Source organism: Uranotaenia lowii, chromosome 2 (genome assembly GCF_029784155.1).
Source record: "Uranotaenia lowii strain MFRU-FL chromosome 2, ASM2978415v1, whole genome shotgun sequence".
Taxonomy (NCBI): domain Eukaryota; kingdom Metazoa; phylum Arthropoda; class Insecta; order Diptera; family Culicidae; genus Uranotaenia; species Uranotaenia lowii.
The window spans coordinates 23,353,247-23,371,421 of NC_073692.1; the positions used below are offsets into that span (position 1 = coordinate 23,353,247).

At 29.7% G+C, this 18,175-nt stretch overlaps 1 protein-coding gene across 11 annotated transcripts in view; it reads left to right on the forward strand.

Moving 5' to 3' along the window:
• Positions 1-18,175, forward strand: part of LOC129744023 (uncharacterized) — a 724,779-nt gene that overhangs the window by 417,118 nt on the left and 289,486 nt on the right. For all 11 annotated transcript variants that reach the window (XM_055736329.1, XM_055736331.1, XM_055736338.1 and 8 more), the window contains one exon: positions 5,324-6,083. In XM_055736329.1, the coding sequence (XP_055592304.1) occupies positions 5,324-6,083 (760 nt within the window). The remainder of the gene's footprint in view (positions 1-5,323; positions 6,084-18,175) is intronic.

Here is an 18,175-nt window from a genome sequence, read left to right on the forward strand (position 1 = left end):
TTTGTCAATTTTGTCAATTTTGTCAATTTTGTCAATTTTGTCAATTTTGTCAATTTTGTCAATTTTGTCAATTTTGTCAATTTTGTCAATTTTTTCAATTTTGTCAATTTTGTCAATTTTGTCAATTTTGTCAACTTTGTCAATTTTGTCAATTTTGTCAATTTTGTCAATTTAGTCAATTTTGTCAATTTTGTCAATTTTGTCAATTTTGTCAACTTCGTCATTTTTGTCATTTTTGTTATTTTTGTCATTTTTGTTATTTTTGTCATTTTTGTCATTTTTTGTCAATTTTGTCAATTTTGTCAATTCTGTCAATTTTGTCAATTTTGTCAATTTTGTCAATTTTGTCAATTTTGTCAATTTTGTCAATTTTGTCAATTTTGTCAATTTTGTCAATTTTGTCAATTTTGTCAATTTTGTCAATTTTGTCAATTTTGTCAATTTTGTCAATTTTGTCAATTTTGTCAATTTTGTCAATTTTGTCAATTTTGTCAATTTTGTCAATTTTGTCAATTTTGTCAATTTTGTCAATTTTGTCAATTTTGTCAACTTTGTCAATTTTGTCAATTTTGTCAATTTTGTCAATTTTGTAAATTTTGTCAATTTTGTCAATTTTGTCAATTTTGTCAATTTTGTAAATTTTGTCAATTTTGTCAATTTTGTCAATTTTGTCAATTTTGTCAATTTTGTCAATTTTGTCAATTTTGTCAATTTTGTCAATTTTGTCAATTTTGTCAATTTTGTCAATTTTGTCAATTTTGTCAATTTTGTCAATTTTGTCAATTTTGTCAATTTTGTCAATTTTGTCAATTTTGTCAATTTTGTCAATTTTGCAATTTTGTCAATTTTGTCAATTTTGTCAATTTTGTCAATTTTGTCAATTTTGTCAATTTTGTCAATTTTGTCAATTTTGTCAATTTTGTCAATTTTGTCAATTTTGTCAATTTTGTCAATTTTGTCAATTTTGTCAATTTTGTCAATTTTGTCAATTTTGTCAATTTTGTCAATTTGTCAATTTTGTCAATTTTGTCAATTCTGTCAATTTTGTCAATTTTGTCAATTTTGTCAATTTTGTCAATTTTGTCAATTTTGTCAATTTTGTCAATTTTGTCAATTTTGTCAATTTTGTCAATTTTGTCAATTTTGTCAATTTTGTCAATTTTGTCAATTTTGTCAATTTTGTCAATTTTGTCAATTCTGTCAATTCTGTCAATTTTTTCAATTTTGTCAATTTTGTAAATTTTGTCAATTTTGTCAATTTTGTCAATTTTGTCAATTCTGTCAATTTTGTCAATTTTGTCAATTTTGTCAATTTTGTCAATTTTGTCAATTTTGTCAATTTTGTCAATTTTGTCAATTTTGTCAATTTTGTCAATTTTGTCAATTTTGTCAATTTTGTCAATTTTGTCAATTTTGTCAATTTTGTCAATTTTGTCAATTTTGTCAATTTTGTCAATTTTGTCAATTTTGTCAATTTTGTCAATTTTGTCAATTTTGTCAATTTTGTCAATTTTGTCAATTTTGTCAATTTTGTCAATTTTGTCAATTTTGTCAATTTTGTCAATTTTGTCAATTTTGTCAATTTTGTCAATTTTGTCAATTTTGTCAATTTTGTCAATTTTGTCAATTTTGTCAATTTTGTCAATTTTGTCAATTTTGTCAATTTTGTCAATTTTGTCAATTTTGTCAATTTTGTCAATTTTGTCAATTTTGTCAATTTTGTCAATTTTGTCAATTTTGTCAATTTTGTCAATTTTGTCAACTTTGTCAATTTTGTCAATTTTGTCAATTTTGTCAATTTTGTCAATTTTGTCAAGTTTGTCAATTTTGTCAATTTTGTCAATTTTGTCAATTTTGTCAATTTTGTCAATTTTGTCAATTTTGTCAATTTTGTCAATTTTGTCAATTTTGTCAATTTTGTCAATTTTGTCAATTTTGTCAATTTTGTCAATTTTGTCAATTTTGTCAATTTTGTCAATTTTGTCAATTTTGTCAATTTTGTCAATTTTGTCAATTTTGTCAATTTTGTCAATTTTGTCAATTTTGTTAATTTTGTTAATTTTGTCAATTTTGTCAATTTTGTCAATTTTGTCAATTTTGTCAATTTTGTCAATTTTGTCAATTTTGTCAATTTTGTCAATTTTGTCAATTTTGTCAATTTTGTCAATTTTGTTAATTTTGTTAATTTTGTCAATTTTGTCAATTTTGTCAATTTTGTCAATTTTGTCAATTTTGTCAATTTTGTCAATTTTGTCAATTTTGTCAATTTTGTCAATTTTGTCAATTTTGTCAATTTTGTCAATTTTGTCAATTTTGTCAATTTTGTCAATTTTGTCAATTTTGTCAATTTTGTCAATTTTGTCAATTTTGTCAATTTTGTCAATTTTGTCAATTTTGTCAATTTTGTCAATTTTGACAATTTTGTCAATTTTGTCAATTTTGTCAATTTTGTCAATTTTGTCAATTTTGTCAATTTTGTCAATTTTGTCAATTTTGTCAATTTTGTCAATTTTGTCAATTTTGTCAATTTTGTCAATTTTGTCAATTTTGTCAATTTTGTCAATTTTGTCAATTTTGTCAATTTTGTCAATTTTGTCAATTTTGTCAATTTTGTCAATTTTGTCAATTTTGTCAATTTTGTCAATTTTGTCAATTTTGTCAATTTTGTCAATTTTGTCAATTTTGTCAATTTTGTCAATTTTGTCAATTTTGTCAATTTTGTCAATTTTGTCAATTTTGTCAATTTTGTCAATTTTGTCAATTTTGTCAATTTTGTCAATTTTGTCAATTTTGTCAATTTTGTCAATTTTGTCAATTTTGTCAATTTTGTCAATTTTGTCAATTTTGTCAATTTTGTCAATTTTGTCAATTTTGTCAATTTTGTCAATTTTGTCAATTTTGTCAATTTTGTCAATTTTGTCAATTTTGTCAATTTTGTCAATTTTGTCAATTTTGTCAATTTTGTCAATTTTGTCAATTTTGTCAATTTTGTCAATTTTGTCAATTTTGTCAATTTTGTCAATTTTGTCAATTTTGTCAATTTTGTCAATTTTGTCAATTTTGTCAATTTTGTCAATTTTGTCAATTTTGTCAATTTTGTCAATTTTGTCAATTTTGTCAATTTTGTCAATTTTGTCAATTTTGTCAATTTTGTCAATTTTGTCAATTTTGTCAATTTTTGTCAATTTTGTCAATTTTGTCAATTTTGTCAATTTTGTCAATTTTGTCAATTTTGTCAATTTTGTCAATTTTGTCAATTTTGTCAATTTTGTCAATTTTGTCAATTTTGTCAATTTTGTCAATTTTGTCAATTTTGTCAATTTTGTCAATTTTGTCTATTTTGTCAATTTTGTCAATTTTGTCAATTTTGTCAATTTTGTCAATTTAGTCAATTCTGTCAATTTTGTCAATTTGTCAATTTTGTCAATTTTGTCAATTTTGTCAATTTTGTCAATTTTGTCAATTTTGTCAATTTTGTCAATTTTGTCAATTTTGTCAATTTTGTCAATTTTGTCAATTTTGTCAATTTTGTCAATTTTGTCAATTTTGTCAATTTTGTCAATTTTGTCAATTTTGTCAATTTTGTCAATTTTGTCAATTTTGTCAATTTTGTCAATTTTGTCAATTTTGTCAATTTTGTCAATTTTGTCAATTTTGTCAATTTTGTCAATTTTGTCAATTTTGTCAATTTTGTCAATTTTGTCAATTTTGTCAATTTTGTCAATTTTGTCAATTTTGTCAATTTTGTCAATTTTGTCAATTTTGTCAATTTTGTCAATTTTGTCAATTTTGTCAATTTTGTCAATTTTGTCAATGTTGTCAATTTTGTCAATTTTGTCAATTTTGTCAATTTTGTCAATTTTGTCAATTTTGTCAATTTTGTCAATTTTGTCAATTTTGTCAATTTTGTCAATTTTGTCAATTTTGTCAATTTTGTCAATTTTGTCAATTTTGTCAATTTTGTCAATTTTGTCAATTTTGTCAATTTTGTCAATTTTGTCAATTTTGTCAATTTTGTCAATTTTGTCAATTTTGTCAATTTTGTCAATTTTGTCAATTTTGTCAATTTTGTCAATTTTGTCAATTTTGTCAATTTTGTCAATTTTGTCAATTTTGTCAATTTTGTCAATTTTGTCAATTTTGTCAATTTTGTCAATTTTGTCAATTTTGTCAATTTTGTCAATTTTGTCAATTTTGTCAATTTTGTCAATTTTGTCAATTTTGTCAATTTTGTCAATTTTGTCAATTTTGTCAATTTTGTCAATTTTTTCATTTTTTTTCAATTTTTTCAATTTTGTCATTTTTGTCATTTTTGTCATTTTTGTCATTTTTGTCATTTTTGTCATTTTTGTAAATTTTGTCAATTTTGTCAATTTTGTCATTTTTGTCATTTTTGTCATTTTTGTCATTTTTGTCATTTTTGTCATTTTTGTCATTTTTGTCATTTTTGTCATTTTTGTCATTTTTTTCATTTTTGTCATTTTTGTCATTTTTGTCATTTTTGTCATTTTTGTCATTTTTGTCATTTTTGTCATTTTTGTCATTTTTGTCATTTTTGTCATTTTTGTCATTTTTATCATTTTTGTCATTTTTGTCATTTTTGTCATTTTTGTCATTTTTGTCATTTTTGTCATTTTTGTCATTTTTGTCATTTTTGTCATTTTTGTCATTTTTGTCATTTTTGTCATTTTTGTCATTTTTGTCATTTTTGTCATTTTGGTCATTTTTGTCTTTTTTTTTTTTCAATTTAATTGAATAGCATTTGCTAGGTTTGTTTCATTATTTTCATGTTTGTCTTTCAATCGATGGCGCCTCCTCTAAACTCAAACAAAATTGCATATTATTAAAACGAGTCCATAGCCTATCGTGCCTTTGACGTCATGAAATATTTGACGTCATTTTTATGATAGTCTTGACTAGTGGTTGCTGGATATTTTTTGCAAGCTAGATGGATACGTTTTTTGGAGTGATCATTTAATGATATTTACTATGAATTTTTTTCATTCTTTAGTTTGAAGAGAAAAAAAAATCATTTTTTAAACATAAAACCATTTTAAATGTTCAGCCCAGTTTCGCAAAACCAACAAAAATCTAAGACCCATAATTAATGTTCTAACAAATCGACCGATAACTATATTCCTTGCTTTAAAAAAGGCAAAAAGCATTTTCTTGTTTTAAAACACCGGCAAACAACCCATTTTCACTGTAAAAGGGTTGTAGATTAAAATTGCTTATAATTGTTTCGCTGTTCAAAATTACGTCTTTAAATGTTGAAGCCTTAACCAGTCTAACTGTTGATCCTTTACCTAACCCCCTATTCCAGGACCAAGCACGTTAGCTTTGCCCGCTCCTACACACTGACCTCGTTCAACGAAGCCGCGGGAGGTCGGCCAATGTCCCGGTTGACCGCAGCCCGAAGCCAAGAAAGACTGATAGGTGGTAAGAAGCCGACGATTACGCTCAGCACTCAGCACCAGCCGATGGCCGCCCACTTTGGAACGCCCCTGCACTCGATCCTGCAGCAATCGAATCAACAACAGCACCAGCAACAGCAGCAGCCTCTTCTACACATTCAGCTGGGCCCTCAACCGCAACAGCATCAGCATCAGCACATCCACACCCATCAGCACCTACCACATCACCTTCAACAGGCTGCTGCCCAACAACAGCAGCAGCAACAACAACATCTAATCAATCAATTTCAGCATCAACAGCAACAGCATCAGCATCCCATGCAGCAACCACATTCTCACACGCAGCAGCAGCAACAACAACAGCAACAGCAAGGCGTTTCTGTTCAAACACCCTCTCATCTCACTCCTCAGCAGCAGCAACAACTTCACCATCAACAGCAACAACTACAGCAACAGCATCATCAACAACAGCTCCTTCTCCAGCAGCAACAGCATCAGCAGCAACAACATCAACAACAGCAACAACAGCTCCAGGATCAGGTTGTGACGGTCGAGAAAATCAAACGAAGTGCCATGAAAACGCAAGCCACGCAAACTGAAGTGCACCTGAACAAAAAGCGACCGAATGCTCCGCACCATCTATCGCTTAGCCCCAGGACGATTCATAGGGTGAGTTTTTGATTTTTTTTTTATTTTTGTCTGACTAAAGAAAGTCAGGTCATCACTCATATTTACAGTCAGTGGATCGTTTCAAAGGGAGTAAAATTCCTCCCATTACATCGTTGCCAACTTTGTGTAAAAAATTTGAAATACATGAATTTTTAAATTATCTAAAGCTTAGTTCTTTTAGAAATGGGACAGTTACGAATGCGTGTATCTCAAAAACCGTTCGTTTGATCTTAATACTTTCTATGAAAGAAATGATGGTAATCTTATGATAATTCATGAAAAAAATTGAAAAAAAATTTTTTCGTTTTTTGTAAGAAAAAATTCGGCTTTATTCTTTATACATCCCATCGACCAGCGCACACTTTTTTCAGTCATGATATTGATCAGTATTTCAAAGTTATACTTCGTCTATTCTGTATTTTAGGTGGCTACATCCTTTTTCTTCAATTTCTGCTACTTTTCGGTCCAATATTTTTCTTTTAGAAGAAATTTAGGGCAGTTTAGTAGATACAGCAGAATAGAAATTAATAAAACTTAATTATTTTTGAGCCACTTGAAAGCGTTTTTAGTGGATTTTCAACTGGCAAAATCTGACAATAACCAAGAAAAACCACCATGAGATTGAACTAAAGGTATAATCGGGTAGTATAGATCGTTGGTTGGGAAAGGTACATACAAGATTACGCTTTTAAGGCTTTTAAAAACAGTGAAAAGCAAAGTTTTCGGTTTGAAAATGGTTGTTTTTTTCCACAGCAGCAGAATTTCAGCTAATCATTAAATTTTATACAAAACAACCAGTAAATACATACTTTAATATGCTAAGAACCTTAACACGAGCAGACATGGTAAGGGATTCCAATGCTGGAATTGGTTTGAAATAGGGTTTTTCATAAGTTCTGTCGTCCATCAGAAATCATCTGTCGCAAGCCTCGGTACCGGCTATACAGCTTACAAAGCTTCTGAAACTATCATAAAATTATTGTTTGAGGTTTGATTTGAATAACTCATATCTAGACAACAATTTCAGCTTATTGGAGAAAAAAATTTGGACATTTCAGCGATCTACACTTAGTTTTTCGCTTATTAAATATCAAAAATTCAGGTATGAGACTTGACTTCCCTGATGACCCTCAACCGTAGTTGCCGATCATGTGCTTCACTCCAATGCTTGATTTGAGCTTTCTGGACATTTTTGACAGTGTTTGCATACTTTCCACAACTCAAACACAGTAATTCTTTGAATAATCAACGGTTTTGTTAGGTTTCAATTTAATAATGACGGATTTTAAAGAAAGCTGTGCAAAATATTTTTTTTCTTTTTCTCTTGCATCGTTAATATCTCAAAAACGCGTAAATTTGAAATTTGGACAAAAATAGGTCTGGAAGTACTTTTCACAGGCAGTAAAATATTGTCAAAATTTTGAATGTTCGATCACTTGTAAAAAAGTTATTAGCAAAAGAAAGTGTCCCATTTCTAAAAGAACTAAGCTTTATAGAGCAACACAAAGTCTACGTGGTTTATTAAGAGGTGTGGACAAGACTACTGTAGCACAAGTGTTAGAATCAGTTTTTTTTTCAATGTTTTGAATGCTACATCACAAACGTGATGAGATGTAGAATGTACTGAATAAAAAAAAACTTAAACATTAATAAAACAAATTTGTGGCAGCACTGAAATACAAGATGCAAAGTGTAAACATAAACACAAATGAGTTATTGGTCCAGTTGGCCTAGTTGATACAAAGAAGTGCAGATTTGAAAGGTTGCTGCTTTGCTTTGAAATGATGCCAGTTCCGGTAAATAAGACGGACTGAAGAAGCACTGATTTTGTTTTGTTGGTATTTAAATGAAATCAGTTCCGGTAAATAAGACGAACTGAACAGATTTGATAGGCTACTGCTTTGTTTGTTTTGAAATGATTCCAATTCTGGTAAATATTTAAGACGGTCTGAAGAAGTTCTGATTAGAAAGCCTGCTGCTTTCTTTGTATTGAAACGATTCCATTTCCGGTATTTATAGAATGATGATGGGCAGACTTAAAAGCTATTGCTTTACTTTTTTTTTAATAAATCCAGTTCCGATAAATAAGACGGACTGCAGAGGCGCAGATTAGATACGTTGCTGCTATGTTTGTTTTTAAATGATTCCAATTCCGGTAATTAACACGGACTGAACAAGTGCAGATTGGAACGACTTCTGCTTTGTTTGTTTTGGAATGAAACTAGTTCCACAAGATAAGACGGACTGGAGAAGCGCAGATTAAAATCGCTGGTGTTTTGTTTGTTTTTAAATGAAATCAGTTCATATAATTAAGACGGGCTGAAGAACGCAGCTTAGGAAAGCTGTTGTTTTGAAATGAATCCAGTTCTGGTAAATAAGACGGACTAAAGTAACGCAGATTGGATAGATTGCTACTTTGTTTGTTTTGAATCGATTCCAGATCTGGTTAATAAAACGGAATGAAGAAGCGCAGACTTTAGCCAAGTCCACACTCGGCAGCTTGAACTGCGATTTCGGTTGCTGAAACTTTTTTGTGTTTACATTTTGAACTAGACGTAGAGATGCATGTCTCAAGTCTCCCGACAAGTTTGGGAAACTTTCAGCAACCAAAAAGTAAGTCTCATCAACCGGAATCGTACTTCAAGCTGCTGACAAGCAGTGCTGAGTGAGGACAAGGCTTTAAAAGCTACTGCTTTGTTTGTTTTGAAATGATTTCAGTTCCGATAAATAAGACGGACTGGAAAAGCGCAGATTAGAAAAGCTGCTGCTTTCTTTGTATTGGAACAATTCTAGTTCTAGTCAATAGAAAGCACAGGAAGCGCAGATGGGATAAGTTTCTGCTTTGTTTGATTAGGAATTATTGTAATTCCGAAAGAAAAATTCAGCTCATCGAGAAACTCCAAACCGAAAATGGTGCGAATCTTAATGAAAAGGTCAAATGAAGTATAAAAGAATAAAGAAAACCAAATTGAAAACGAAAATTTATGAAGAATGTACTGGACAAAAATAAATGTTATAAAAATAAATAAATCAAATATGTGGCAACGCTGAAATAGAAGTTGTAGGGTACAAACACAGTGAGCGCGAAGCGAACTGCGAAGCAGGATGTGCATTTACCGGCTGAATTTCGCAAGCTCGTTTTTGAAGGCCAGACACAGTAGACGCGAATTGCGAAATAAGATTGCAGAAGAAAACCTCGTTAATTCCGGAAATCGCGTAAAAAGATTGGATTCCTGGATAGTGGAAACAATTCTGACTGCAGGAGATATGGAGAGGAGTCATAAGAAAATGATATAAAGACTTAACATAAGCATTAGACACTTAGATTCCACCACGAAACTCAAACTGTTCAAAACTTTCCTTCTACCTCACTTTACTTATAACTGTTTTATGATACGGATGTGAAGCATTTCCTTGGTTGTAGTTATGCTGATTTTTACCACTTTCACAATTGTATGATGAAGATGAAGATTATCGATTATAAAAAACTTTCTTATTTGTATTCATTGCTTACTCTCTTACGTAGTTCACGCCGGGGAACTGAAATGAAAGGAGAAAATTCGTCAATGATCACACAAATTGTGCAGCTAATGATTGAATTTGTGGTAATTTGTGGCAATTTTTTTGAGAAAATTAGAATGTTTGAGTTCAAATGAAAGCACTGGTTTCGCTCAGAGAGAGTGCAAATGTGCTAATTGTTGCAAATTGTTGCAATTTGTGAAGCATTTGTGGAATTTCTATCATTACCACTCCAAATGCAAAGAATTCTCTCTTGATTTCAATCCCTTGGTTTACGCTCATCAAATTTTCTCATCCTCCGTCATTAATCATTTTACTATGGTAATTCTTTGATAATTAGAAGTATAATAAAATTGGAACCAGCTCCTGACGCGTATAAGGTTAAATTTTTCGAAAAAAGATTCAAGGGGAATTTACTGGCTTTACTAAACGAAAGTGCATAAAACCTAGAGTAGTATTGTTTCATGCTACATAACTTCAGGAATAGTTAAATCAGATTGAATACAGTTGTTCTAATAACTACAAATTTGTAACGATTTAAAAGATCTTTGATCTTATGTTACATGGAAATTTTAAATAAATTATAATAATAATAATTAATAACTAAAAAAATGAGAAATATGACAAAATTTGGACGTCTGACTATACTACAAAAATATTACAAATATGATAATTATTTGACAAAAGTGACTAAAATATGACAAAAATATGGTTAAACTAGGCTTGCCAGATACTTTCAGAAAAAAGCGGGACATTTCTCGAAAAAAAAGCGGGACACAGCCAAAAAAGCGGGACATTTAAGAAAAACTTAAAAAAAAGGTTAATTGTAAAGATAAACTTATACGTTTACCATCAGCCATAGCAAGTACACTAGGTTCTGTTTTTAACGCTGACTGATTTCGCTCAGTTTTTCTTACATGACTTCTATTTACACAGGTGTTTTGCCATATGCCCCGTTATTTTCCACGGTTTTCGCGAATTACAAAGTTTGGGAGAAAATATTTCAAGTCGTACATGCAAACGTTGGATTTGAAACCGCGTAAAAAATCTTTGTGTAATTTGTATAAAAATTTGTTTGTTTGGCAATTTGTTTGAAAAATCGAAAACTCAAGTAAACTTTCACCTTTATATACATTGAACAATTGACTCGAAAAGAGTGGTTTATAATATAAGCCAGCTTATCTAATGCCATATTCGTTTTCATCCTGGTGGTGCACCGGTAGTGCACCAAGTGCTGTCAAAACGTTTTTTTATATGAAGATGACAGCAGTTGGTGCACAACCATCTTTCCACCAGATGAAAACGATTATGGCATAAGATTCCGGCGGAAAAATTAATCTCTAAATTTCTATAATTTATAATTTTTGGAAGCAACTTAACCAATTTTTTCTTCATACATTGGTTGAACGTGCTCCAAGAATGCTTAACTAAATCATAATCTTACTGTAATGTTAAGAACTTTAGAGTTATTCAGTATTATATTATATAAACTATGAAAAATCCTGCTGATATTGAGAAAAAGACGTATTTGAAAGATTTTCTTTTCATCACCGAATTCAAATTGAGACTAAAGTTTGATTTTTCCCAGTGTTAGTCAGTCAACTTTGTAAAAGTTTTCCAAGAAAAAAAAAGCGGGACATTTTGAGGAAAAAGCGGGACAGCGGGACATTCAACAAAAAAGCGGGACATGTCCCGCTTTTGCGGGACGGATGGCAACCCTAGGTTAAACTATGACAAAATTGTGAAATCATTACATAGTTATGATAACGTCATTATTTCGTAACATTATTTTATTATTTTATAACATTTGTGATATTATTGTGAAATATTGGTTTATTTACTGTCCTAATTCTCACTTCTTTTGACATATTTTTATCAGAATTTTATTTTATTTTTATCGCATTCTTTATAATATTGTCAGATATTTGATATTTGATATTACTGTGTCAAATTTTTGTCATAGTTTTGTCAGGACTTTGTCAAAGTCTTACCCATTTGTCAAAGTTTTGTCAGTTTAGGTCAAATGTTTGCCATATTTTACCAACTTTGTTATTATTTTTTCATAGCTTTATAATATGTTTGTTAGATTTTTGTGATTTTGCTGTAATTTTTTTGTTATTATTAGGTCATATTTGATTTTTTTTTGTCAAATATTGCATTTTTAGTCAAAAATTTGTCAAAATTTTTACCACAAGTTAAGTTCAGTCATTTTTATCAATTTTTCTTCATATTTTTGTTATAACATATTATTTAGAATCGACTGCAATTTGTTTATTTAATAAATAGCCAACCAGTCTAGTTTATCCGAACATGAAGTGTTTATTTAACCGACGTTTCGATGCTGATTGGCATCATCCTCAGGGTAACTGGGATTTTAAAAAGAAATGTTGTAATTTTATGATAGTGTAAAGTGTGAGTTATGTTTTGGTCCTACTTACAATAATGTATCTGTTCTTTGTAATAATGCTTATGATAAGCCTATTGTCGTTTTGTTGGTCACTTGGTAGTTTGCACATGCTGTAAGGTCAAAATTTTTGGTATACATTATTTTAAATTTGAACTGTTCTAAAAACATTTTTCGATTTCTTACAGAGCTAATTTTGGTCTTGTTATAACTTTGAAATATTTTTAATAATTTTTCACTACATTTGTCGTATATTATTCAAAGTTCTGTCATTTGTCACTTTTTCGTTTGTCAAATTTTTGTCTAGGTTCTTTTGGATTTTGTCATTTGAATGTCGAATTTAAGTCATTTTTTATTCATATGCGTTTATTATGCAACTTTTTTTTCCTTTTTATGTATTATTATAACCTTGTTTAAATTTTTGTACATTTTTTCAGTGCCATTTTCAGATTTTTGACAGTTTTGTTAAATGTTTGTCATTTTTTATGTAGTTTTTGAGCCAGTTCACCCAATACTCATATTGTAGGGAGCTCATGCGATTTTCAGTTTTTTACAGTATTTGAATCGTCGAAATCGGGTGTTATTTCTAAAATAAATTTTTGGCGAAAAATGGACTTTCTGGAACTTATCCGTTTTTCAGAAAACCTTCCAGGTAAGTCAATTTTCGTCCTTTTTTTCGAGATAAAAGCAGATCTTGACTATTGTTTTCATATTGTAGTCATTAGGCATTTTAATTATAATTAAGATTTTTTATCGAAAATTTACTTCGGGATTACACCAGACTTTGACATTTATGCATTTTAAGGTACTTGGCATCAAATTTCGATTTTTCCGATTTCCGTTGGTGAATTTTGAGGCTCATTAACAGATCCGTTTTTGGGCCAATCTGCAAAATGTATATGGTCAGTTTTTAAGATTTGACATAACCCATTTGGCCTTCTCCCCAAATATTTATACTTTCAAAAATGTCCGCCAAACAAACTAGATATTTTTTATCAACTTTTTAGTACCTATTGATACGAAATAAACTATTGACTCGCTTTACCACAATTTGTAATAATTTTTAGTCATTTTTTTAATCATGTTTTAGACACATTTACAACTTTTTTGGTTATATTCAAAATGTTGGTTATTTTTATCATGTTTTTTTTAAGTTTTATGAATTTTTTATGATTTTTATTATTTTTGAGTGCTTTATTTTTTTTTAAATGTTGTTATATTCTATCTACATCCAAGAAAGTAAAAACGTTTTAATGGTGTATTCTAAATGATATTGGTTCTGTTTTAGCGAAAACTATATGGTAATGTTGTTCCAAAAACCACATGGGCACATGTCCCAAATCAAATGTTTCCAAAAACGAACGTCTGCAGCTCGATGCAGAATGTGGTCAAGAGACGTTTTACCCAGGTACGAATATCCCTTGAGATTTACACTCTACACTCTGCATTGAGATATTTAAAATCAGTACAAAAATGAACATAAACTTCTTTTACGAGCTCGAGTAGAGCAGTAGGTAAATGCATACAAATCTTTTAACGGGATAAATATTATAATAGCTATAATAGCTGAGTGATGAGTTTTATCCCATTTCCTGAAGGCTATTATTTCAGCATTTTTTTTATTGTGAGTTGATAATTTTTATCTGGATGAGCAATAATTTTGTTGACATAATATCACCGGTTGATATGAATTATTTATGATTGCATAGATCTTTTGAATTATTTAAAATATTACGAGTTACTCGCCTTACGCTGACCCGGAAACTCTAGTACACCGAGCTCCCTCTTCGTCAACTTATTCAAAATCGGGTGACACTCAACTATAGAACTGGCGTGGCTAGGTGACCAATGACTTCAAATGTACTAAAACAGTACAATTGAAGTCAGAATCCGTGATAGAATTCTTTAGTGCAGAGAAGCAGATTTTTGTTAAACGGTTCCATCCGAAAAAAATCCACACATTTTTTTTAAACGAGCACACGGATCTCAGTTAAAGTTCATGTTTCTATGAAAAGATATAATAACTAAAACTAGCATACATTTTTCGAGGATATAATGGCTAGCATCTTGTAAAGGCTAAAACCACCGGCCCACAGAAAGAGTACTATATATGCCATGACCGGGATTCAATCTCATGACCTCTGGCCTAGAAGACATGCACGCTATCCTCTAGATCATGATCGGCGGCTAAATTTCTTCATCTAGTATCCGGCATCGATAACTTGAAACTTAGCGCTGCTATTTCACAAAAAGTAGGCGCTAATAGCTAAAGCCTTCATCGCTAATTAATGACCAATTACAATTAGTGCTGTTAGCGTACAATTAGTGAGTTAGCGGTGTCGGAGACTGGATGGAACCGTTTAACAAAAATATTAGACGTTAAAAGAAGGGCTCGTACTCGGTGTACCGATTTCGTTTAATGAAGTGCTTTTATGTGTTACCCGATTTTCTCCCACTAGAACATTTATTACGGATACTGACTGTACCTTTATCATTTAGCTTTTTTAAACAGAACGATAGTGAAGGAACACCTTCACCGCCAGTGTGGTGCTGGAAAAACCGATTCCAAAATGGAAAACCATTATAAAGCTGGACGAGCAATCCCGAGGCGACGGGCGTACGCAAGGTTATTGCAATTCAAAACTTTGCAATGGCTGCTGCTAAAAGGATTCCCCACCATTTTGATCCATTTTTCTCGTTTGTTCGTTCCAAGGATGAAAGCCATGACGGTCCATCCATTCATTGGAGCAATAACGCTAATGGTATTATTATTGCCATTGTGTCTGGGGCGAGAAGCGGAGAAAAGCTTCGAACCGCGTGTTTTATATTGTTTCTGTGGGTGGGCAAAATTCTAATAGACTGAATAGTGAAAGAATTGGCTGAATAATGATCACGATAATGGTCATTAGTTTATTTTTCCTTTTTTTGTATTTGTGTGTGGGTGTAAGCGGGAGTAGACCATTGTTTTCAATGAGCTGCCGAAGAAGGAACGTAAATTTTGCCTCTATAATCTATAGCAATATTCGTTAAAGTGATTGTTTTCGTTTGCTCGTTCAAAGCAATTATGCTTAAAGAGACTTTAAAGTATCTATGAAGCTAAGGTTTTACCGATTATACACTATACAGTCTTATAGAAATCATTTCATTTGGTAAAACAAACTTAAATAGTATCACAATAATGAGCTCCAGTCAAAATAATTTGCCCTAGTGAAGAAAAACCCCAAAAACACACCACCATCAAGATAATACCTGGCTCAATAATCATCAATTCTCAGCCATCTCTCCTAATCCACCAGAATCAGCCTCTGAAAAAGGTCAAAATGTTGAGGTGTTTCTCCCGAGCGAACATTTTTACACTCGAAGTCAGTTGTTTTGGTGGTGCACCGCGTTTCTTGTGCCATTTTTGGGGGGCAGGCCAAGCTGTTTCCAGTAAATGGAGCACTAATAGGCTGCTGCTGTTTTCGATACGAGCAAAAACCAATTTCGGTTACAAACACAACGAAATTGCCAATCGAAAACGGGAGAAAATCCAGGTAATCTGCCCCGATGCTCGTTAGACCGCTAATGATGTTTAGATTGAAGATTTAGGAGGATTTGAATCAATATAATTGGTTTGGCTAGAAAATCACACCAAATTTAGGGACTTACATTCAGGATAAAACACCTGAGTTAAAAATTTTGAGTTTAGAAGTTTTAAAATCATGAATATTTATCAAACTCCATGTAAAAATGACACAAAAATAACACAAAAATGACACAAACAACACAAAAATTACAAAAATGACATAGAAGTGACATAATAATGACAAAAAAATTACAAAAAAAGAAAAAAAATAACAAAAAAGTAACACATATTACAAAAATGTCAAAAAAATAATCAAAAAATGACAAAAATGACCATAATGACAAAAATGACAAAAATGACAAAAATGACAAAAATGACAAAAATGACAAAAATGACAAAAATGACAAAAATGACAAAAATGACAAAAATGACAAAAATGACAAAAATGACAAAAATGACAAAAATGACAAAAATGACAAAAATGACAAAAATGACAAAAATGACAAAAATGACAAAAATGACAAAAATGACAAAAATGACAAAAATGACAAAAATGACAAAAATGACAAAAATGACAAAAATGACAAAAATGACAAAAATGACAAAAATGACAAAAATGACAAAAATGACAAAAATGACAAAAATGACAAAAATGACAAAAATGACAAAAATGACAAAAATGACAAAAATGACAAAAATGACAAAAATGACAAAAATGACAAAAATGACAAAAATGACAAAAATGACAAAAATGACAAAAATGACAAAAATGACAAAAATGACAAAAATGACAAAAATGACAAAAATGACAAAAATGACAAAAATGACAAAAATGACAAAAATGACAAAAATGACAAAAATGACAAAAATGACAAAAATGACAAAAATGACAAAAATGACAAAAGTGACAAAAATGACAAAAATGACAAAAATGACAAAAATGACAAAAATGACAAAAATGACAAAAATGACAAAAATGACAAAAATAACAAAAATGACAAAAATGACAAAATTGACAAAATTGACAAAAATGACAAAAATGACATAATGACAAAAATGACAAAAATGACAAAAATGACAAAAATGACAAAAATGACAAAAATGACAAAAATGACAAAAATGACAAAAATGACAAAAATGACAAAAATGACAAAAATGACAAAAATGACAAAAATGACAAAAATGACAAAAATGACAAAAATGACAAAAATGACAAAAATGACAAAAATGACAAAAATGACAAAAATGACAAAAATGACAAAAATGACAAAAATGACAAAAATGACAAAAATGACAAAAATGACAAAAATGACAAAAAATGACAAAAAAGACAAAAAATGACAAAAATGACAAAAATGACAAAAATGACAAAAATGACAAAAAGACAAAAATGACAAAAATGACAAAAATGACAAAAATGACAAAAATGACAAAAATGACAAAAATGACAAAAATGACAAAAATGACAAAAATGACAAAAATGACAAAAATGACAAAAATGACAAAAATGACAAAAATGACAAAAATGACAAAAATGACAAAAATGACAAAAATGACAAAAATGACAAAAATGACAAAAATGACAAAAATGACAAAAATGACAAAAATGACAAAAATGACAAAAATGACAAAAATGACAAAAATGACAAAAATGACAAAAATGACAAAAATGACAAAAATGACAAAAATGACAAAAATGACAAAAATGACAAAAATGACAAAAATGACAAAAATGACAAAAATGACAAAAATGACAAAAATGACAAAAATGACAAAAATGACAAAAATGACAAAAATGACAAAAATGACAAAAATGACAAAAATGACAAAAATGACAAAAATGACAAAAATGACAAAAATGACAAAAATGACAAAAATGACAAAAATGACAAAAATGACAAAAATGACAAAAATGACAAAAATGACAAAAATGACAAAAATGACAAAAATGACAAAAATGACAAAAATGACAAAAGTGACAAAAATGACAAAAATGACAAAAATGACAAAAATGACAAAAATGACAAAAATGACAAAAATGACAAAAATGACAAAAATAACAAAAATGACAAAAATGACAAAAATGAAAAAAATGACAAAAATGACAAAAATGACAAAAATGACAAAAGTGACAAAAATGACAAAAATGACAAAAATGACAAAAATGACAAAAATGACAAAAATGACAAAAATGACAAAAATGACAAAAATGACAAAAATGACAAAAATGACAAAAATGACAAAAATGACAAAAATGACAAAAATGACAAAAATGACAAAAATGACAAAAATGACAAAAATGACAAAAATGACAAAAATGACAAAAATGACAAAAATGACAAAAATGACAAAAATGACAAAAATGACAAAAATGACAAAAATGACAAAAATGACAAAAATGACAAAAATGACAAAAATGACAAAAATGAAAAAAATGACAAAAATGACAAAAATGACAAAAATGACAAAAATGACAAAAATGACAAAAATGACAAAAATGACAAAAATGACAAAAATGACAAAAATGACAAAAATGACAAAAATGACAAAAATGACAAAAATGACAAAAATGACAAAAATGACAAAAATGACAAAAATGACAAA